General features: G+C 38.6%; 1 protein-coding gene across 1 annotated transcript in view; it reads right to left on the reverse strand.

Moving 5' to 3' along the window:
- Positions 1-23,274, reverse strand: part of Acbd6 (acyl-CoA binding domain containing 6) — a 133,105-nt gene extending 109,831 nt beyond the window's left edge. Inside the window, exons 1-3 of the mRNA XM_040737808.1 lie at positions 22,505-23,274; positions 17,750-17,814; positions 15,054-15,150 (exon numbers count right to left, since the gene is read on the reverse strand). Of these exons, the coding sequence (XP_040593742.1) occupies positions 15,054-15,150; positions 17,750-17,814; positions 22,505-22,726 (384 nt within the window). The 5' untranslated portion in view covers positions 22,727-23,274. The remainder of the gene's footprint in view (positions 1-15,053; positions 15,151-17,749; positions 17,815-22,504) is intronic.
- Positions 23,275-24,259: the final 985 nt, after the last annotated feature.

The following is a 24,259-nucleotide window of genomic DNA, read 5'->3' on the forward strand; positions in this document are numbered from 1 at the left end:
CTCTGTATTAGAGGAAAGCCTACTTTTTATTGGTGTTTATTTATTGAGTCCTAGGAAAAGAAAGGTCTCTCATTCCATTCTCATGTTAGTGGGGTGATCAGATGTTGTCAGCTCACTAGCTGACAAGACCAACAGAAAACAATACCATCCTTTGCCTGTCAGTTATGGTTCAAAACATTCTAATAGTTACATCAACTGCTATGGAAACCTGTGATAAATAGACAAAGAAAAATGGATTCATTTAAGGCGAACAAGGATTAGCACAATAGCTAAGTTGATCTCTGGCTTCTGCCACACACATGTACGTACGCACGCACACTCCCGTATCCACACAATCCCTCCCCCAAACATAGTTTCCAAGTTCTACTAGGATGTTTTATTAGAATCTTTATAAAGGTGACATTTTAAAATCTCACTAGAATAAAGCACTAAAAATAATGCATATTATAAAACACTAATATTATTTATAACACTAAGATACTGAAAGTGATGAGTTTGTCATATAATCTCAGTCTAACAGAAAAAAATATCCTAGTTGTTCAAGAGAAATCTCTAAAGCTGTAGCATTTTGGCTTCAGTCACCATATTTTTCGAATTTTCAATTTTTATTTATTGTATGTGTACTCGTGAATGTTTGCCTGCATGTATGTCCATGGAGGTCAGGAGAAGGTGCTAGATCCCCTGAAACTGGCATTACAGATGGTGTGGGCTGTCCTGTGTGCTGGGAACTGAGCAAATGCTCTTAACCACTATCTATCTCTCTCTCTAGCCCCACACTGCTAATTTCTACATCATGCTCAATAATTAGTATTTTTGCACTTTTTCCATAAGTATAATTTACTGTTCTAGCTCTATCCTTTTCTTCCAAATATAGTCTACAATTTGTTACAAGTTTTACATGTGAACAGCTGGTAAAGGCAGACTGAATACTCAATCCTAGTAGCTAAGGAGGTGAACTCAAAGAGCCGGGACTCATAGCTCTCAAGTAACTGATGATGTCTGATGATGGTGGGTACGGGCAAAAGGAACTAGAGCTCTATATTAAATGAGGGCTGCTGATACGGGAACAGATACTGCACAATCTAGGTGTACTTATGCAACACTGCCAAATTTCACAAAGGGAAAAATCAAACACATATGACATTAAGAAAACATTTAAAACTGGGAAATACTGTGTTTAGTTAAGACACTATTTGGAGATGAAGGTGGGACTCAAAAATTAGTGTTTTATCCATTCTAATTACATTCAAGTTCGAAGCAGTAAGCCAGGAACATGACATTTGGAATGCTTATATCATATATTTGAGAGGGATGTCTTGAGACTATTTATGATCAGAGTCCTATAAAAGTATTTGATAGGTATTTACTATTTATAGGTAATATGGCAGTTTGTTCATAATGCTCATTCTATAAGAGCTTAACATTATCTCCACACTTGCTAGTTCTCTTGACTTGTTGAAAAAGATATTAATATACTACTAGATTACAATTTTTTAAAACTTTATTACAAATAAATTGTAATAATCTGCATAAAATTTACCTCTAATTAATAGTTTACCAGGGTCAGCAAGATTGATTGCTCAACAGTTGCTGCCAAACCTGATGACATGAGTTTAATCCCCAAAACCCACATGGTGGAATGAGAGAACACTCAGAAGCTGACCTCTGACCTCTACATGTGCATTCATGAACTTGTTTGCACATGCACACACACAATGAATGATAAGAAACTGATACAATTACTAGTTTACTATGAACAGAGTGCTCATTGACTGGGTTAAGAGCATCAAAACCTAAGAACAATTCCTAACTGGTCCAGAAAGCTCTATGCTCCTCAATGACTCATTTGTCCCTTAGTGGTTGTAATCAAAATTATTTACATTTTACTATTGAAAGGCATAAACTGGAACATCTCATATCAATGATAATTTAGAACACAATCATCAGCATAAAAGAAGTAATGAGCCTCAAAGAATAGGGCAAAACTTGACATCCACTTTATAGGTATTCTTTACTCCTGACCCCATCTAATTACTTGTGGTCTTAAGCTACTCATTTATAAGTTGGCTAAAGTAACCAGTAAATACTCCTTTGGGGCATATCATTTGTAACACTGACTTATTGAACGGCTGCCTCTGGGTATAGAGGTCTGACCCTGTGTTTACAATTAGGCTGCATAATGTGGAAGCAGAGTAATGGCTCACCTTCTCTTTATGAAATGGTATGAACACACAAAATGATGCAATTCAATTAAAGAAAGAATGTGGTTTCCTCTATGCAGTTTGAAAACACTATTTTTAGCAACATCATAACACATGCCCAAAAGCTTGGTAGCCATGCTTCTGCAAACAATATTGGAAACAGATGCCATTCCCATTTAGTAAATAACTCAACAGATGCTTACTGCCTGGACACATACTCATAACCCACACTGATATGTTTTCTTGTGGAGCTTAAAGTTTAAAGGAGCTGAGAGGCAAGTAAACAGTCAACTGCAATGTAAACAGATAAAATATTATGTAAAGGAAAATATGATACATAGTTTTAAAACCAAATTTCATTCTTTTTCTTCTAAATCCTATACAGTAATATTCTCATATATCATTTTCATCCTTTGCTATGAATCAGCTCTGGCTCAGTTTGCATAGATTTAGCTAGAGCAAAGTTCTGACCTAGTAATCTGGTGTCATGTTCACAGTGGTTCTCAATACCCATTGTGAGTAGTCAATAATTATTAACCACTAATGAAAAGTCACAAATGACTAATAGAAAACATGAGCCTGTATTTCTTCCTAGACAAATAATGCATTACTTGATGAGTCTAAGTCATCAATCAATAACTGAAACTATAAAATTTGGCCACTGACTGCTAGGAATTCATCCTGAAGAAATAATTAGATAAGTGTACAGAAATATAAGTAGAAAGATGTTTATTGCAGCATTACCTATACAGAGAAAAAGAAGAGGGAAGGAGAGAGGGAGTGAGTGAGGGAGAGAGAAGACAGATGGGGAAAGACAGAGAGAGAGCAGCTAAATATCCCAAGAATACAGTCAAGGCTTGCCCAAACAACAGAATACCATGCAGGCATTAAAAACCACATGTATGGAGAAAAATCAAATAAAATTCCAGCAATGTGTACATGTGAATTTGAAAATTTCACAATCTAAACACAAAAATGTTAACAATTAAAAAATACTGTCATTTTCAATCAGTGCTATTGATTGGGTTGCTATAAAAAGCGTATGATTGGAGACTGGGGTGGGGTAAGTGATAGCTTGTAGTATAGAGCATGATCAGCACAAGCTCAGGTTCAACTAAGTGCCCTAACAGCATGACTTCTGCTAAGATCAGTTAGAAGCACTCTAGTATGTTTGTTTCCTAAACATTTGTTCTTCGTTTTAAATCATTATCTCACTGTCTATCATTTAAATAAATTATTTTCCATTGTTTTACTGGATGTTCAATGTGAAAATTTTAATCTACAAGTAAAAAGTAAGACAAAAACAAAACAAAAAACCCTCTTTTGTTACTTTTCCCCAGGTCCACATCACTCCTCTCAATAGCACACCTGTGCCCATGTGTGGGTGCATACATCTCATAGATTTAAGGGCTTAATTTCCACGATGATACCTGCCTTTTGTCGTAACATATCATACACAGTCAACTTTCTGTATGACACCTCGTCACTGAGAATCCCACTGTATAACCTGCTGTTATTTAACCACTTCCCTGTTGATTGCCTACAATGTTTTAGCAATGCAAACAATGCTACCATATACATCCACATCTCTTCCAGAACTTGCAGATATTTTAATTCGGTTTCAGCAGTTAACCATTAGCTTCTGCCCAGGATTCCCTAAGGAAAAGAACTGGAATGGAAGCAATGTTTCCAAAATGAGGAATTCTTGGGACGTAAAATCTCAGTATCTGGATGATGAGAAGGAAAAGAAATTGAGGCCCCCAAGGAAACGCAAACAAAAGCTGGCTCCACTGATCTAGTTCTCACAGGTGTTTCCAGTTCACACCATGCACCTTCATAACCTGCAACTGCAACACAGAAGACCTGCCGTCTCTCCCCTGCCTTCTGCCTCTGCTTGGCCATGTGGGTCCCTGAAGGTCTGGGCTTGCTATCTAAGCCTTCTTAGTAGTTACTGAAGACATACCTCCTTCACTGTCACCTGAGACTGTAGGAGTCATGGGAGGTGCTGGTGAAGCCTAACCTCACCTCAAAGGAGGCCAAGTGACAGACAGTTTGAAGAGGCGAAAAGTAGTGCATTCTACAAGGTTCTACCCATCCTTCTACCATGGTAAATGGCAGGCCTATTCTTGCTCTGCCAACAGCTTCCTAATTCAGTCAAACACAGTTTTACTCCACAGCTGAGTATTAGTGAGGGGAGGCGCCTCTTCCCGCTTCTGGCACTTGTTTCTTATAAATTTCAGATGTGCTTTTCTATCACAGTTCTATAATTAAATGACAAGACTCTGCCACACTCAGTGCTGTCCTCTTTCCTAAAATTATTTCAGGCTGCTTATAAATCAGACATTTAAGGCAACCAATCAGTTTGAATACAGCTCCGTAAAATCTGTTATCTTGCCCACAGATGTAGCAAAAGAGGACATGGCAAAAACATGACAACTAACTTATCCCCAGGTTGTAGAATCGAATTTTGCAAGGTCAGGAAAACATTAACATGTAAGAAACATCTGGACTTCCCCATAGCTGTCCCTAAGTCAATGACTTAATGAAGGTTAAACAGAACACCTGTTTGCCAGACGTCTATGAGCCACTCAAGGTGAGTTGCTTAGTGTCTGATTCAAGTTTCTTCTACATTCTAGGGTTCTGACCACAGACAACCACCTTTATCAACACAAAAGCTTTTTCCATACAAGGATGGACGCTGGGAAATTCAGACCCCATGTACTTATAACATCTTTTCTTTTCTCCGATTATGATTTTCCCCCTTTCTTTGAAAAAAAAAAACAATCTGATTGTTCTTTTAGATTCAGTTTCTGCACTAGACCTACTGCTCAATCCACTCACCTAATTCTCCCCTTCTGTCTCGACCATTCTCTAAAATAAGAGTCTAACAAACATATTACAGCTTTGACTGTAGAGCCATAAAGCAGTAATCTATTTTTTTATTCTCAAACACCGGGGACAGGAGAGATGGTTCAGTGGTTAGGAGTGCACACTAATAGCCCGAGTTGGTGTACAGCACCCAGATCAGGTGGTCACAGTCACCTATAACTTCAGCTTCGGAAGGTTCCAACACCTTAATCTCCACAGGCACCCGAACTCACATGCACACAACACCACTCCCCATAATTTAAAATACAAATAAATATTTAAAACTTAAAAATTATGTCAAGCATCAGAAGGTCCCAATCCAGATTGTGAAATAAATAAAACTGCATTGTCCTCAGAAAAGGGATACTATACAGTGTACCCAGAAACGTTATTCTAACAATATTTTAAACTCAAGTCTGTAATATTAAAAAGAAAACAAAAACAACAAATGCATTTATTTTCTATGTGGTTAATAAAATCTTAATTCACTCAGCTTATATTCAAATTAGAGAAAAACTATTTTCCAAATTCCAAAGGAATATGACTTAGATTATGTAAGAATTACGGTTTGCTAATGAACAGCCACAGGAACCAAATATATTTATTTATTTTTTTGCTCCCTTTTATAATTTCAACTTGGTCATTTATTCATAATAACCCACTGAGTGTTACATTGTCACTAATATCCCTGGCAGCGCTAGCACTGAATCTTACTTATTTTTGATAGCACATTTATTAGTAAAATCTTATCTCTACTAGGCATTAACAAAAACTTTACAATTGTATCTAGTTTATAGACTGTTTTCTTTGTATATAATTTCAATGAGTTAAAATGTCCTATCAACTATCCAACAAGACAATGTACAGCTAAGCTCAAAAGGCAAACATGTCAATATTATAAATAAGATTTTAGCAAAAAAACGCTAACAGAAATACAAAGAAATTGACCTATTGTGCCTTTGTTTCTCTTGCCCTAAAGTAAATCCACATTGGTTCACTTTCCCAATTTGAGCTTTTAAAAATGCATACTAAATTTCCCTATATTGTATTTCAATCAATTGCCTAAGCTGAGGCTATAATGTCATAAATAAAGTACTTGATCATAAATTTCTCAACAGACATAAAATCAAAGACACCCAACACCTACAAATTAAGTTAAGAACAAAAAATCCCAGAACTAAAAACTGAAAAGTTAACTTAGGCCACTCTGTTCTAAACATATCTGATCTTTTAAACGTCACAAAGAATTAAGATTACAACCATGTACCAAAATCATGTTAGTCTAGTCTTTTCATTTTATGTTTTCTTATAAATTATGAAGCTATGGGAAAAAGTCAATCACCTTTCAAGTGTTTGAGTATAAGGCACGACTTGGAATATCAATGATGTGAGCTATTAAAATACAGGCCTCTATGAAACGAGGGTGATTTGTAAAACAGCACACACTTGAGCTTGGGCACACACACACACACACACACACACTACACAATTCCCAATGCCTGGAAGACCTCAAGTCTCCCATGATTTTATATTTACATCACTAACAAGAAACTCAAGTAAATTTTTAAAGGCCTAAAAACACTGGCAAGTTTTTTTTTTGGTTTTGTTTTGTTTTAGTGTTTTCATACACAAGTGGTAATCCACATTCTATCACACTATAAAGTTATATTTAAAATACATGAAATTAAGTTGAATTGATTTTTTTTTACAAGACATGATTAAATGGTATTTAAACCAAATGCCACTATGTCAAGATGGATAAAAATACTTAACTGTTCTATTTCTTTTGTCAATATAAATCAATTCCTTAAAAAGTACTATTTAAAGCTGGGTGCTGCAGTGCACATCTGCAATCCTATCATAACCTAGGAGGCGGAGGTAGGAGGATCACAAGTTCAAGGCCAACCTGGGCAAAAAGTGAAACATGTCTCAGGGGGGATAAATGTCATTTGAAGAGAAGTACAGTCTACATTCTCCATATTTCAGAGCTCACTGCAGCAACTTGTTAATAAAGTGTAAGGAAGCCAGGCGTGGTGCAGGCCTTTAATCCCAGCAATCTGGAGGCAGGGCAGGAGGATCTCTGTGAGTCTGAGGCCAGCCTAGTTTACAAAGCAAGTTCTAGGACAGCTAGGGCTACACAGAGTAACCCTGTCTCAAAAATGAAAGAATGAATAAATGGATGGATGGATGGATGGATGGATGGATGGATGAAAGAAATAACAAAATATAAGTAGAAACTGGCAACTTACATATCTATTGTTCTGTTCATTCTATGGTTGGTATTTCAGGCAAATTTGTCAATTTAGAAGACAGAAGGTAACTGGTACTTGACTCTTTTTTTTCACTGGGCACAAGGTAATGAATAGAAAGACTTCATGTATTATCCAAGCATAGAAATGATCAACCAAAAAGCAAGCATGGTTGATAACAGCAAACTGTTCAAGACACATGTTCTCTGTCTCAGCAGAGGTTCATGTCAGTGTATTTCCTCAAAAACATCTCTCTCACACATGTGTGCACATCTGTAAACATGGAAACATATATCTCCAATTACTAAAGCTATTATCTACTGATGTCATTTCTGACGTGCTGAAACTTAAACTCCAGAGCTGACCCATCGTTGTCTATCTCAGACAGCTTCACCACAGCACCCTTTAAGTTAGTGATGTTCCACTGGCATCATCTGGGTACCCAATGAGTTAATTCTCCCATTATTTCACTATTCAAAGATGATCTTTGTGCTTGGGTGACACTTGGCAAAAAATTAGACCACAGAAAAAAAGGAGCACATCTTCCTAACAGACAGGGATGAAGCAGAGGGTCAGGACAACAGCTCAGCTGAAGCACCCTGTCAGCATGCCCTGAAACCAAGCAAACCAGGTTAGATGTGTTCTAAAAAGAAACTTCCTTAATTTAAAGTCTCCATGGAAACCACTACAAACGTAACAGTAGAGAGGGTGTGTGTGTGTGTGTGTGTGTGTGAGAACGAGAGAGAGACAGAAACAGAGACAGACAGACAGACAGACAGACGAGAGAGAGAAAGAGAGTTAACAGCTGAAAAAATTATACAAAGTCATAACAGACAAAGTATGAGTTATACAATTTGGTGATTCTACACTGATCAGCAAAAAACGGTAGAAGAAGCTAAAAAAACTGAGTAGTTTGGAATCTTAGCTTACTTGGAAAATCACATTAGAAAGCAAATAAATTCTTTAAAATTTTTAGAAGATAGTCAGGAAGTACATGCTTTTAATCCCAGAACTTGAGAGGCAGAAGTAGGTGTATTTCTGTGAATTTGAGACCAGCCTGATCTACAGAGTGAGCTCCAAGACAGCCAGAGCTATCAAAGTAAGATCCTATCTCTGAAAAACAAAAACTAAGCAAAAATTTAGAAGATGACATATAGTTTGCCATTATTATTATTATAAGATTTCAATGGGATCCCAGCATTAGTTTATGCTAATACAGCCTGAAAAGGCTCAATAAATCTTAACTGAATTAATCCCCAAAGGTAAATTTAACATAGCTACCCTCAGTTTTGCAACACAAATAGATATATATTTTTTTAAAAAAAACCTGTAGCACTTGGAAGGAAAGAAATCTAGCAGAGTTCTAGAGAAATCAATAATACAGAATTCAGGATGATAAAACACATCCAAGAGAAATGCTCAATGGGATATAAAAAAATAGCATGTACAAAAAAAAACCCAAGATTAAATAGTGAAAACTATTTAACTGGTTAGTGTACAAACATCAGACATTTGAAATATTCAGTCTCTCAATATATAAAATTTGGGCCATGAACCAAATTTGACAGGGGATAGGCACAGAAAAAAAATTAACCTCAAAGCTTCTCCATCTAGATTCATCATACAAAGTTTAAAAACTCCCAAATGTTCAGAACTAAAAAAAAAACTTTCAAAGCAGTTTAAAAACTTTAAGTAATAACCCAGAAGTATAATGAGATGCTAGTGACAGAGGTACAGCTTGGCTACTTCAGATTTTAATATACCTTATTTCTTGACAATAATATCAAACTCCCTTTGCTGAAACAGCCAATACTGAATGCTGTATAGCAGGCAGTGAAAATAAGAGAAAGTATATTCACATATATGCAAAGAAAAGGACAAAACACCAGCAAAGCAGTGGTTCTAGACTCACTTGCTTAATACACACTTAAGCTTCTTATTTATATTAGAAATTAAAGTGATGTCCATATCACTATCTGCTTATACATTACAGATACATACAACCTTAGTTATTCTTATACAAAATATGTTTAAAATTATGAAATTGTAACATTCAGTCCACGTTGAAATTTCACAGTGTAAATCTAAATATAAAGTAACATTTCTAAATACTTCAAATACCACATAATGATACTGAGATCATTATAGAAATTTTAGCTTAAGAATAGAAAATAAAGAGAAGACAAATTTTCTATGGTTTTACACTTCTTAATTTATTTACTCTGCTGATATTCACTTCCGTTCTGGGAGATACAAGGGAGAGCACATAGCTATAAGTTCACTGATCTGCAACACAGTTCTCTCTTAGACGTTATCAAAGAAGCACGAGAGAGAGCAGCTTCAAATACCAATGGCAGTCCTGGGAAAGGTCAGCAGGCTCTAATAAAATTGGACCAAAAGTCTCAGGATTCTTAAGGAAACAGAATATAAAACACACACACACACACACACACACACACACACACACACACACACACACACACACCAAAAAAGCTAGAATATCTTAAATGTTGAGTAACTGTTGTATGAAAAAAATAACCCAAGACTAATTGAGGCAGGCCATCCAGAGCCTTATGTTTGTACCTGCTGGCTGTAGAACTCACTCAGCCTCCAGGATAAATTAGTTAGTCTGCCAGAACCCTGCTCCCACATCTGTAAGCAAGGATTATACCTACCCTTTAGGGCTGTCAGAAAGGCTAGTAGAAAGGCTATGAATTTCACATAATACATACATTAAAAGCATCATATGAAGATGCAAGGTTTTTGAGCACAGAATGTTATAATAGAAATAATTATTCATTCACCAAACTTGTATTATATAATTCCATTACTTCTATGTTACCATATTTATTTATTTATTTATTTATTTTGGTTTTTCGAGACAGGGTTTCTCTGTATTGTTTTGGAGGCTGTCCTGGAACTCGCTCTATAGACCGGACTGGCCTTGAACTCACAGAGATCTGCCTGCTTCTCCATATTTCTAAAATAAATGTGGAACAAAAAATTTCTATGTGATAGAAAAATGCTATGCAAAATATATGTATTATAAAATATACATTTTATTTAAGAAGAAAAGAATGCCACCTTTCCTAAGCTTACAACCCTCTTTATATGAATCAAAATGACAGAATATTTGGAGTTTTACTAATGTATTCAAATATGTTAAAAGTTCAGTTTAAGGAGAAACTGAAAAACTCCAAATATCATGTATTATATCTATATAATTAAGTAGTCATTGTACCTAAAGGAATATTCAATTGACAGTTGTTATCACTTAAGATCCGAATCTAGTTCCAAGTAACCTAATCTCACCAGTCCCTGTGTGAACACCAGACGTTTATCCCAACCTAAACTTACATGAGTTCACTAGTGCAAACTGTGGTGTCATTTAAAGATGGGATGTGAAGCCTTAAAGTCGGTCACAAGTTTTGTTTAAGCTATACCACTGCATTCATTTTAGGTGAAGAATCAAGCTGTCCTTTATACAAACACACAAATATAGGCTAACAAATTACTTCCTTCCCTCAAGTGGCAAACAAGACAGGCAAAGCCTAAAGCTCAGCCGCGTGCATGCACAGAAGGAACATAAAAACACCCGACGGGAGTGTCAGGCGTGCCCTTCTCGCCAGTTCCCCTGGAAGCTAAGCAAAAAACTCCACCCTTTTAAGCCAGGGTTCCAGTAAATTAAGTTGGTAATACACCAATAGCAAGAATTCTACAGGTTCTAAAAACTGTTTTACCCTTTAAAGAGCAATATAGTAGACCATTCTGTGTTCTTACTAGGACATCATGCTTTTCTATATCAGATATTAGTCTCTTGTATATGGAGATGAATAAATTTGATCCAAAATAAATTGGCTTCTGTTTCTAATATAATAACAGAAAATGTTATAAAAGTGTCCTATTAGAATGCTTTTGTAGTAGAGAAAATAATTTCTCTATAACTTGTGATGATTCTAATTAAAATACTCTGGTTACCTTTTCACTAATGTAAATTTAAAAATTATTTCTTAAACTAAACAGAAATTATTCTTACATCATTTGGGGCTTTAACATGAGGATTCAGCTAGTCTATTTAAACGTGCAATTGTTTTACTTAGACATTTTATCCTACTGTACAAATAAAATGAAGCAAGCATTCATCCATTTTACAATAAATGAGTTGCACAGAACACAAGTTTGATCCAACTTACCAATAAACGTAGGTTACCAGGAAATTTGTACTGTTTAATTTTCTTAACTTACATGAACTACATAGGAAAACAAAACCTTTTCTTACTTTGTGGTTTTCACCTAGTAATACAAGACTGGATACAAAGATATTAAAATGTTCTTTCTTAATCAAAATATCATCTTGACCCTTAATTCAAATTTATTTTAAAAATTTAATTACATTTTAAAATTTTAATTTCTAATAGTTATTTTATTGTATCTACAAAAGAAATAAACACACAAAATAAGCACATGTATGTAGTTCACAGAAAAGGCAGGGCACTGTCAACTATGAAACACTGCCCTCTATAGGACATCTTTTAAATGACAACTGAATTTATTTAACACAATTTGGTACAGCGAACAAATTTTGAATTTTCCTGCCAGTCTTGTTCCTGAAGCAAAATTACTCTGCTCTCTAAGACTGTGTTTCCAGTGCTAGGGAAGGAACCCAGACCTCGTGCATGGTAGGCAAGAGCTTTACCTCTTCACCTCAGCCTCTCGTTACATTTGTGCTGCAAACCACAGACAGGACTGCCAGACGAGCTCCTCAGCTCAATCAGTTACTAACACACAGCTCTGTTTGCGGTGCTGTGAATACTGATAGCCTGAATTCTGATATGTCTGCAGCACAACAGGAAAGAAAGAGAACTTCAATTCCAAGTGGCAACTACAACAGAAAAGGGGACCACAGAAAACGGTCTGTGTTTGCTTTCCAGGGCGACTCAAGGGGAAAGGAGAATGTCCCTGCAGGGGAAGAGCAACTCAACTAGTACTGGAAAGAGCGCATGGGGCAGAAGCGTTAGCAGCCCTGGGCTGCACGTCAAGTGGGGGGCATGTAAAGATAAACACCAGATGCCAGCACATCTGAGGAACCTGCAGTGCGGCCTGCGTGCCTTTAGTCTTGAAGCTCCCTACAGAGGACGCTCATGTGCAACGGCCTCCACCTCCCCAGAGCTGGATGACAGACATCTGCTTCAATGCCTGGGTTTTTAATGAATTATTTGCAGATAAAAGACAAGTAAACGATGCTACCCAAGCTGATGAACAGTAGCTTTGCCAAGGCCAGACAGCTACTGGGCATCTAGACAACTACTTTATTTGGCTACTGGAACAAAGGAGAGGAGACTGTCAGTTCTCCCATTATGCTATTTATCGTCCTAGATTATACATAGGTAAAATAAAAATGGATGTAAGAGTCACCAGACTAGGGAGGCACAGAGAAAGGACCTTACTAACGATATCTGAGAAAACATCAAGATCTAAGGTTGTTTTTTGGCTTTTTATTTTTAAGAAAAAGGGAATGATTAATGAAAACTAAAGTATCAACAAGAGCACTGAAACTCATTGAAAGTCCTGGCAACTCCCATAATAAAACCCTCATCTTATTCACTATGAGCTTTGCTCCCTCTGGTGGCCACAAGAGGTTTTACTAGGTGTGATCGGAAAAACGGTACAGGATGAAGAAATGCAAGAACTGTCCAGATTTACCACTTATGAAAACAACAAACACATACTTTATGCTAATATTTGCAGATGCTTACCGACCACCCTCCCCTGTACCTCTCCTCCCTTCCTGCTCCGCTGACATTAGCATTTGAGTGTCGTGGAAGCAGCTCTTCAGAATTACACACCTGGAGCCACACTCTGAAGAACAGGCCTTGACGTATGAGTGCGCACTGCAAGGGACTTTCTAAAGCTTCATCTTATACTCTCCCACACGTTTATGTTTTATATTTTATGCTTGCATTAATTGTATTAATAATTGTTTGCTGGACAATGTTTGCCTCTGCCTCCCAAGTGCTACAACTAATGGTGTGCGCTACCACTGCCTGGCAACATTAAAGTATTTTTAGAATAATGCATTAAAGGAATTACATTCGATCCCCATCACCACCAACAAAAAAGTAAAATTTCATAATTATTCTAAGATGAGAGACATATTTTATTATTAAATAAAGATTTCTTAAGGAAAAAATTGTCTAACCACCCAAATATAAGAGTCATAGTAGGTACTGAAGGTACTATGACAAATTCAGTCATATACCAGAATTTATATACTCAAATGCCTTCAAAGGCTATGAGCCAGACAGAAGTAGCCAACTGTACACCAGCAGGAAAGCACCAAGCACCACAGTGCCAAGACCTAGAAATGCAGTTCAGGAGGCATCTATTTGACCACTGAGCCTCAGATCTGGAGCCCTGAGGACATTTGTGACACGTGCATACTGCTGCTTTACAAAAGATTAAGCAACCGGGCGTTGGTGGTGCATGCCTTTAAACCAGCACTCTGAAGGCAGAGGCAGGCGGATCTCTATGAGTTCAAGGCCAGCCTGGTCTACAGAGCGAGTTCCAGGACAGCCTCCAAAACAATACAGAGAAACCCTGCCTCAAAAAAACAAATACATTAATAAATAAAATCTTTAAGAATGTATATTTCAAGGGCCATCAACATGGGTTAGTGGGTAAAGAGTCTTGCTGCCAACCCTGTCTACCTGAGTTCAATCCTTGAAAGCCACACAGTAAAGGGAAAAAGACATCCCCTGTAAGTTGTGTTCTGACTGTCAAATGCACATGGTATAAGCATACACATGAAAATATTTTTAATTGGCTTTTAAAATATTTCAAAACAAAATAACAACCCCATTGGTACTAAAGTCTTTTGAGGCATTCTCCATAAGTGTCCTAGAAAGGTAGGATTCATGTCTGTGAACATTATCCAATGCCTATAACACCTGTAGTCATTTTTTTCCATGCCATTCTCTAGAATTTACATATTATTGAACATAAATCTTAAGGTGTTTTATCATCCTTATCGTGTTTTAAACTATATAATGGAAGAAATAATTTTGTATTTGCCTTATATTTCTAAGTATCTCAAACTTGCACAGTAAATGTTCATCAAAACCATCAAAGAGGAGTTGGAGAGTTAGGTCAGTGGTGAAGAACACTTATTCAGGTTGGTTCCCAGCACCCCCTGGTGGTTCACAATCAACTATAACATCATTTCTGAGGAAATAGATACCATCTACGGCCTCCAAAGGCATTGCACTCATAAAGTGCAATACATGCAGGTATATAAAATAAATAAATCTAAATTGTTTTAATTGAAAGAAATTTTTTCCCAAGATGATGATGATCTCCAGATAAATTCCAAATTCTGATATAAATTCTGTTCTTGTAAGATTAAATTATACTTCTAAAAACTCTCTACTACTCTGAGGCGGTCTCTCCATCAGCTGCTGGTCATATTAATATTTAAATAGTCTTTTTTTAAAGATTTATTTATTATGTACAGTGTTCTGCCTGCATGTATGCCTGCACCCAGAAGAGGACACCAGATCTCATTATAGGTGGTTGTGAACCACCGTGTGGTTGTAGAAATTGGAAGCACAGTTAGTGCTCTTAACCTCTGAGTCAACTCTCCAGCCTTTAAGTAGCCATTCTCACAGATAAATATTACTATTACCTCGTAGTCTTTGACATTTCATAGAAAGTATTACATACACTTAGTAAGTCTTACCTGAGGATTCCAGCCTGGATCTAGCTTTTTAACTGCTGCAATGTATTCCTGCATTGCTTGGTGGGGGCTGGAGTCACCAAGGGCTTTCCACGCTTCCCTACAATACACAATAGCCACAACCTTCATTAATGATGCAAAACACCAACAGCACCTTTTCTAGACAGGATCTTGCTATGCGGCCCTGGCTGACCTTAAACTCACATGTCACATCCAGCTAGTGTATGTCTAATATTTTACACACACCATGTGTCCAGGGTCTGAGGACACAATGATAGACCACACAGAGGAGAGGCATTCCACTTACGCTTTTACACTGAAAGACAAGGAGAAAGCTCATTAACCTACCTCAAGGACCTTTTGGAAATTTTCCCCCAACTGCCTTCTCTCATGAAATTTTAGAACACAGATGTCTTTGCCTACCTGTTGAACTTTGAAATAACACAAATTATAGTAATCTAAGATTTACTTAGTCTCCCTAAATCCAATGTTCATCATTACTGAGACTGCATCATTCATAGACCAGTAAGGTACTTCCCATCATACAAATTAATTGCTCAGGCTAGCAGGACAGGCTGCTTGGTTTACACCAGCCAAGTCTTCCCACTTTTAAGCAGGTATCTCTATAATCTTATAGAGAATCCAGTCCTCTTCTCACTACCCTCCTGCTCCTATGAAGAAAGCAAGATCTTTCTGAGGCTTTCTACAATTTTCTCTGAATCTCTTGACAGTTACTTACAAGTATAACACCTCACCCCTAAATACATAAGCTTATATCAAACTTGGGAATCACTATCAATTCTATAACATGGAAACAATCTTTTCAGATTCCTTAGTTGTCACAGCAATGCCCTGTATGACTGTTTTTCCAGACCAGAAATGAATCAAGCCTCACACACAGCACTGAGTTTCACTTATCTTTCTCTTTCATATGCTGACATTTTTAAGAGTCAAAAACAATTATTTTACAAAATACTAGTCAGTTTGAATTTGTCTAATTGTTTTCTCACCTAAATAGTGTTCTTGTCAAAATCATGATTAAAATTAGATTAAACATTTAGGTAAGAATAATATGTAAGTGGCATGTCCTTTACAATGGGTCACAGTAAGGACACAGGATGCCAGTCTGTCCCACAGCTAATATACTGATGAATTGGTAATGGCAGTATCTCACAGTTTTCTACTTTATCAATTAATAAGAGTGGCTATAAAATATAAACTTTGGAGGGCAGAGAATCACTGAAAACAATGGAGAACTGGGCAATGAATAAGGGAAAATAATAAAGTGATAAATTCCACAAGACAAAAAAGCTCAGAGTAAAAGTTACATTTGACATTCTCTAGATACTAAAATTTGAGAAACTGTTTATCACCAACAGATAATTTGTAACAAAATGTAAAAGGAAGCACTGAAGATGTACCACAAATTGAAAAAAGAGATGGTCTATGAAGTCAAGAGTGTGGTGGCAGCCTAAGTGACTGGCATCCAAGTTCAAGCCTCGCCCCTCCTCACAGGTGAATGCTGGCAGGTGGACTACATCCAGAGGAAATTTGGTGCAGGGCAGTGTTAGGATATAGTATCAAATGCAAGGGTTAGCATTTGTTTTTCTCTCTACCACCACATTTAAAAAAAAAATTCTACCCTGAGACTGGATGGTTCAGTGGTTAAGAGCACTTGGTGATTTTGCAGAGAACAGACATTCAGTTCCTGGCCAGCACCCACATGGCAGCTCATAACCATCTGTAACTTCAGTTCTGGGGATCCAAGAACTTCTGATATCAGTGGCCATCACATCCATGCAAATAAAATCAATAAATCTAAAAACAAACAAAACAACAACAGAAAACTCTATCCTAAAAGACCTTTAATACAAGAAGTAATTAACATAAAATAAACAGAAAGGTGTTCCTCGGATATGTTATAGTCCTGCATGAAACCACGTGACTTGGACTCCAAAAGACTGTGGTTGATATTGACAGTTGCCAAATTAGAATGGACAGCTTTAACTGTGTGTTTAAAGTCATGTTCACATGCTTAAAATTGCAGCAATTACTGAAATGTAGGAATATTTCCTTAACATACTGATCACAAAGCAATAAATAACTCCACCCTCAACACTAATTTTACCACTGGGGCTGACGCACAAAAGTCTTCCTTTTTTAACTATGTTCACTATTGTTTAACACTTTCTCTTTTTCCACTGGATCCAGGTAAGGAAAAAATAATGTGACTCTTTGAATTATAGGTGAAAAATGTATTCAGAATAGAGTGAGCCTATGTCAGGTTTTACATTTTTTTTCTCCACAATTCTTTCTAAAAAACTGTGACAAGCACTTCTTTTCTGTGGGTCAGAGGCAGAGACAAGTAGGCAGTGGGGATTTATCTTGTTCTTTCCCTTCCTTCTATGTGGGAAGTGGTTCCCTACAGAGTATCTACCAGAAACAACCTTGAGAAGATAAAGGGCTCTCTCAGAAGTGCACCTCTGCTCTGCCTACCTATATACTAACACCAGTGACAAAGACTCCTTTAGACTTAGATAAAGCAGATTGCTTTAATCCCTATCCCACTGCCTGTCACTAGCAGCCAACTGCAGAGAGATTAACATAGAAAGAATTCTTTAATCTGCTAACCCCTTCTAATTCCTAAACCCTAAGTCATTTCCAACAACCTTACTAAGGATCCCAAGAATGTTCCTTACCATTTTTGCTTTCCTTCAAAATCAAAGAAGTTTGGTTTAGGAATGTTGCAGTTTCCAACTTTGACCTAAAAGAGGAAGGGGAAAAAAATAACAAGAATTTATTTCAGTTTTCTAAGGAATATATACAGACTTTTTATCTTTCAAATTTATTACATATATTTAATAAATATAGATTAGAAAACATTTGGATATATATAGGATAACAATTTTAACATTCTCTGCAAAGCAGTCAAAAAATTCAAATAATCCAAACTGAAAACACCAGCAGCACCAGGTGTTGTGATGTACACCTTTAGCAGGGGCAGGTGGATCTCTGTGCATTCCAAGTTCTCTACGAGTTCAGGGCCCGCCTACTCTATACAATGTACTCCAGGCCAGGCAGGGCTACACAGTGAGACTCTGTCTAAATTAACTAATTAATTATATGAAAACACCACCTAAGCAACCTTGGCTTTCTATATAAAGTAACTGATAATACTATAACACAGGCCAAAAAAAAAAAAAAATGGGTGGCAAGTAGCAGTGTTTCTAAACTAGCAGACTAATTATAACACAAGTTACAGATAAAATTAGTCTTTACTGTCATTAAAATAGAATTTTATGCTGGGCAGTGTGGCTCACCCTTTTAGTCAGCACTCCGGAGACAGAGGCAGGCGGATTGCTAGCCAAGGCTACATGTCTTGAACCCCACCACCAAAAATATAATTTTGTAAGTTTTAATGTATTACTGTGTGTGATGTGTGCACACCAGGGGCGGGGAAGGTCAGAGGACCACTCCATCGTGCAGGTCCTCTTTCGGGCTTCCACAACATGTGCTTTACATGCGGTCATTCCACCAGTAACTAACAAACTTCAAAGCTTATTTTCCAGAATTCATAATGGGGTTTTTGTCATGATCATTTTCATGACTCTACTAGCATTTTATCTCTCCGCAAATCCAGGATAAAATGTACTATTTTAAAAGCACCACATTAGTCAGGCATGAGGGTGCATGCCTTTAATCCCAGCAATCTCTGAATTCAAGGCCAGCCTGGGCTACAGAGTGAGTTCCAGGACAGCCAGGACTACACAGCGAAAACCTGTCTCAAAACGAAACAAAACAAGAACCTAAATAAAAAGCACCACAGTAAATAAATTTAGATGTCAAAAGCTGGGGCAGGGATTAGAGTATCAACAATAATATAGACGCTATCTATGTCTTCAATACTTCTGATGTTGTTGTTTATTTATTTATTTATTTATTTATTTATTTATTTGGTTTTACGAGACAGGGTTTCTCTGTATTGTTTTGGAGGCTGTCGGTCCAGCCTGGCCTCGAACTCACAGAGATCCGCCTGCCTCTGCCTCCCGAGTGCTGGGATTAAAGGCGTGTGCCACCACCACCCGGCTTCTGCTGTTGTTTTAACTCCTGAACCCACTACTTCTACCTCTCAAAATTGGGGTTAATCCCAAGTGCTGGGATTAAAGGTGTGTGCATGCACCACCAACCCCAAGATCTAATATATATATATATATATCAGATAAAGTCTACACATACTAAAGCTCTTTGTAGAGTTTAATTCTAAGAGGCAAAAGAAATCACAGGAATCATATAACCAGAGTTTGAGAACTCCTGTTTCAAGTTTTGCTTTCATGGCCAGAGAAGCTCAAAATCAGTATGCATATACTAGCTCAGGCAAAGCAAAAGGAGAAAGAACCTTTTGTTTTTTGATTGTTTAATTTTATTTATTTTATTTAGAGAGTACACGCACTTGTGCTTGTAGACACTTGCAAGCCACAGTGTGTATGAAAGTCAGAGGACAACTTTCAAGTCAGTTTTCTCCCTCTGCCAAGAGTTCCAGAGATTGAATTCAGGTTGTCCAGCCTGCTGGGCAAGTGCTTTTACACACTGAGCTGTCTCACTGGTTGCCCTAACTCATCACCTCCTACAACATTTCTATATGAGTAGGCATGCCTGGTGCCTGCCAAGACTAGAAGAGGTCATCAGATCTACTGGAAATGGAGTTACAGACAAGTGTAAGCTGCCACGTGTGGATCCTGGGGACTGAATCCAGATCTTCCGCAAGAGTGACAGGTACTCGTAACCACTGGACTAGCTCTCCAGTACCCCCACCTCTTTGTTTTTAAGCAAAATATTTTACTATAATTTTCATAAACATCCAGTCCTAGGAGTAGGCAGAAGTTGCATGGCTTATAGACTACAGTTGGTGTAGTTTGTCCCCTTTTGTATATGTAGCAGAGTCCAGCAGTTGGTATGATTTTAGAGATGCCAGACTGGCTGACTACCCAGATTAGCTACGTCAGCAACTGAGTTCAGTGACATATTCTGCCTCAATGAATAAGGTAGAGAGCCACTGAGGAAGATATCAACTCACCATCAACTCCAGCCTCCACACACACACACACACACACACCACACATATGAATACAGACAAGAAAAATTAATAAATTAGATTTTTAAAACATTCATTTATTTGAAAATAAATCTAGTACATGGTAATGTAAATTTTTATGAAAAATTACTACATTCTAAACAAAAAAGAAAACAGAAAAATGGCTCTGCAGTTTTCTCAAATCTCTTCACTATCTAACATACTTGTAGTGTCACACTTCTGCATCCAATCTCTCTCTCTGTATGTTGGTTTGGACGGAACCCATGAAGCAGTTTCTGTTTCACATAGATACACTGCTAGAGATTAGTATTTGTATAGCATTCCCACCAACTATGGGTATTCTCTGATACAAAACTCAACAAATGGTAGTTTCTCCAAGATTAGCTACGGTGTGGAATCTGAACTTACTATGAATTTTTTATACAGTGATAGTGAAAACCACTCCTCAGAATTTTCATTTTGGTTGGAACTTTTGCTCACACTGATTTTAACATTATCCCATGAAATATTTAGAAAAGATCCTATTGAATCATTCAGCATTTCAAAATGTTGACACATTGCATTATACATGAGCGAAATTTCACATTCATTATTGCCACCATGTCAGGAAGGAAGAGTACTTTGTAAGCACTGGAGAGCTGTCAACCCAATAATGGCAGACCTCATTTTTTCCAAACTTCTACTTTCCATTTGACAATTCAAATATTATCATTGGCAACAAATATTTACAGGTGTTTTCCAGGCTTACTTCTTTCATCTTCAAGAAACTATCTGCTAAACACCCAAATCCAAACAAAGTTTATATAGTTTTCGATAAGTAAAAATGAAGTCCCATGGGAAAAGAACATAGTTAAGTTTGTAACTAAATTATAGCTATGACTTTTCCCCAATTTCCTCAAAATCACCAATATAATCAGGTACGTAACAGAAGTGTCTGTGTGTTTCTCCCATCTCACAATTGTTTCTTTGTTTTGAGACGGAGTGTAGCTCTGGCTGACCTGGAACTTACTGTGTTGACCAGGCTGGTCTTGAACTAACAGCAAACACAGACTTTACCTCCCCAGAGCACTGGGATTAAAGGCCTGCACAATCACACCTGGCATGGCACAAAATGTTCAACAAGACTTGTATAGCAATCTCTCCCGGGGCACATCATTATTAACATGTATTCATAATCAGCATTATGAATACTCACTCCATCCATAGGTAAAGATGTTTGCCACTGTGCCTGATGGCCCCTGTGATGAAAGGAGAGAACCAAGCCCTGCAGGTTGACCTCTGACCTCCACTGTCACACACCTGTGCACACACTAAAAATGTAATCAGAAAGAAATACACCAGGGTCCTCACACCTACCTAAAAAAGAGAATTCGGGAGAAATATATGAAATGATACCAAGAGGCATTTTTAAAATTCTAATAAAATAAAAGAAGCTATTATCCAGAGCTTCATTTCTTTCAACATTTCAAAGAGCTGGGATTTTCCTGAGCTGCTATTTAAGTCATCCCCAGTTTTTCACATTTCCATCTAGATTCCTTAAGGAATCCTGTAAGCCTCTGAAGGGCAGTGTCATGTTCTTTCATCTTTGCATTCTCTGTAGACATGACATCTAGTGTTCTGCTCAACTGTATCTGTTAACTGTGATAAAGCAATTTTTTTTTCCTTTTGGTACCTAACCTTGAATGATAAATTAGTTTTACATATGTAACTCATATAGTTCCTTACCGTTAGGTAAAGTTCAGTCTTATGAGTCAGAAACTACTTTAATTCTAATATATCCATGTAACCTTCTGGGTTGCCTACTCCCCTGGGTTTTTGTTGTGTATTTGTAAAAGAAAGTGATTCTGGAAGCTGAGTCAAGAGTTCATCACCGGCCCCCCATGTTGTCAACATGGAACCCTTTCCAAAAAGAGGTGGGGGGCTATATCTTACAGAACTAAATTCAGCCAAAAGCATGTCAACTATATTTAGAGTCTCTAAAAATCGCAATAGTAACAGTGTACTGTGTGTTTTATATATATAGTAATATTCTCTTAAATCTCAAATTTATTAACATTACCATATTTTCTATCACATGTTCTTTTGGCAACAACGAATAACAAATTTTATTTTATCATTCTTGCTTTGTAAAGGTTCAGGAGCAAGGCCACTAATAGTGCCAGTGTCCAGCCAAATAAATATCATTCGTAGGATAGCAGGGAGATGTTTTCCATGTCCGGAATGATGCTATTTTCTAGCGTCAAAACACAAACAAAACGAGACACGCACGCACACTTCATTACACTCCACCATTAGCCCGGCACACCTCTGTAGGTTTCTGGAGGAGGACGCCCGTGCCCTGTCTTATCCACCCATCTTTTACCTGCTTGTACCTGGCATACAGGTACAAGAGCTGCTCCCTGCTGGCCACCTGAATCAGGCCTTGAACGTGGGCGGCAGCCTTCTCAAACTGCTCGGCCAGGCTCCGGGACGCCTCGATCTCGGGGTTCTGGGGGGATTCCATATCACCGGAGTCGTCCCCGGAGCTGAGTTCCCCACCGCTGTCGCCCGTGGTGGCCCCCGCGGGTAGGAACGGTGTGGCCATGTCCACTAGCTCGATGTGCTTCTGTCCTCACCAGAGTGACGCCGACTCCGGGGCCTGGACCACGAGTCTGGGTGCGGAGCCCGGGCAGGAGTGGGACACCGCTAGCTGTGAGGCTTTCTCAGGTGACTGCCTCTGCGAAGCCCCGCTGCGATCCCCGGGCCGCCCCGCCCTCCTCCGGCTTCCCTCGGTCGGAACGAGCGCCTGGCCTCGCCCGGGTCGCTCCAACGGCGCAGGGATCAGCAGGCACCTCGGCTGGGAGGCGAGAGGAAGCCGGCGGCGCGCGGCGGCCAGCTGCCACCGGAGCTAGGTGGGGAAGCGCGGGGCGCGAGCTCGGCGGGACGCGCTCCGGGGCACGCGCCCGTGGCTATGCCGCCCCCGAGCGAGCCTCTGCCCTTCCCCGACGGGAATCGTGGGTTCTGGCGGGCGCGTTGAGAGTGGGAGAGACCGGCCTCAGTTGCGGAGGAGTTTACTCGTGGTCTGGAGATAATTCGGAGTCACAAACTCCGGAACTCACGCGGATAGGCCCCCGGGGAAGGGGAAAGAGGCGGTCCATTAGGTGGTGTAACTGCAGAAGGGGCGTAGCGGGAAGCAGGGAGCTGAGGACGAAAGTTCCGCCTTCTCCTAACCACCCAAGTCAGTGCGACCCAGGCTCCCTCAAACCCTCTGTTATCTGTTCCTCAATATCTTGGCTCTGTTTTGAATACCAAGTGAACGGCTGATGGAGCCTTCACTGCCCCACTGTGTGTCTAAATAGTCAAATTACCCCCCTCCCCAATGTTTTGTTTTCCATACCTGCTGATCCTTCATTTTCCCAGGGCTCTGAGAGAAAGAAGGTCTCATCAGGGCCCCAGTCCCACCTACTTTAGCATCATCTCATCTCATACTTGGCTGATATGCTTCTCCTACATCTTAAAGTGAAATCCAGAAGTCCTCATGGTTCTGCCCTAAAGGAACAGATCTTTTCTGTGTTCAGCACACTGTCAAAAATGAAAACTACACGGACACACAAATTCCATTACACCTATCCACACATTTGCTACCAGCTTTTAGAAAAGCCCCATTTTGGTATTCTCTCATGCAGGGACTTGAGAACCTCACTGAAATGAATGCTCTCAGTTGTTAGGTGATTCATATAAGTGTGTGTGTACGTGTGTGTGTGTGTGCTGTGTGTGTGTGTGTGTGTGTGTGTGTATGTAGAAGAAGGTGGTAGTAGTAAGTAGTAGTGGTGGGTTTTGTTTGTTTGTTTTTCGAGAGAGGGTTTCTCTGCATTGTTTTGGAGGTTGTCCTGGAACTCGATTTGTAGACCAGGCTGACCTCGAACTCACAGACATCTGCCTGCCTCTGCCTCCCGAGTGCTGGGATTAAAGGTGTGTGCCACCAACACCCAGCAGCAGTAGCAGCAGCAGCAGTAGTAGTTAAAAACTTCCAACAATCCCAAAACCGAGTGTCATCAGATACTTTCTTGGATATAGAAAAGCTTCCCCCATCTCATTTTTACTGCTTTTCTGATGTACCCATCAAAGTATTTTAAGC

Source organism: Mesocricetus auratus, unplaced genomic scaffold (assembly GCF_017639785.1).
Source record: "Mesocricetus auratus isolate SY011 unplaced genomic scaffold, BCM_Maur_2.0 Super-Scaffold_100676, whole genome shotgun sequence".
Taxonomy (NCBI): Eukaryota; Metazoa; Chordata; class Mammalia; order Rodentia; family Cricetidae; genus Mesocricetus; species Mesocricetus auratus.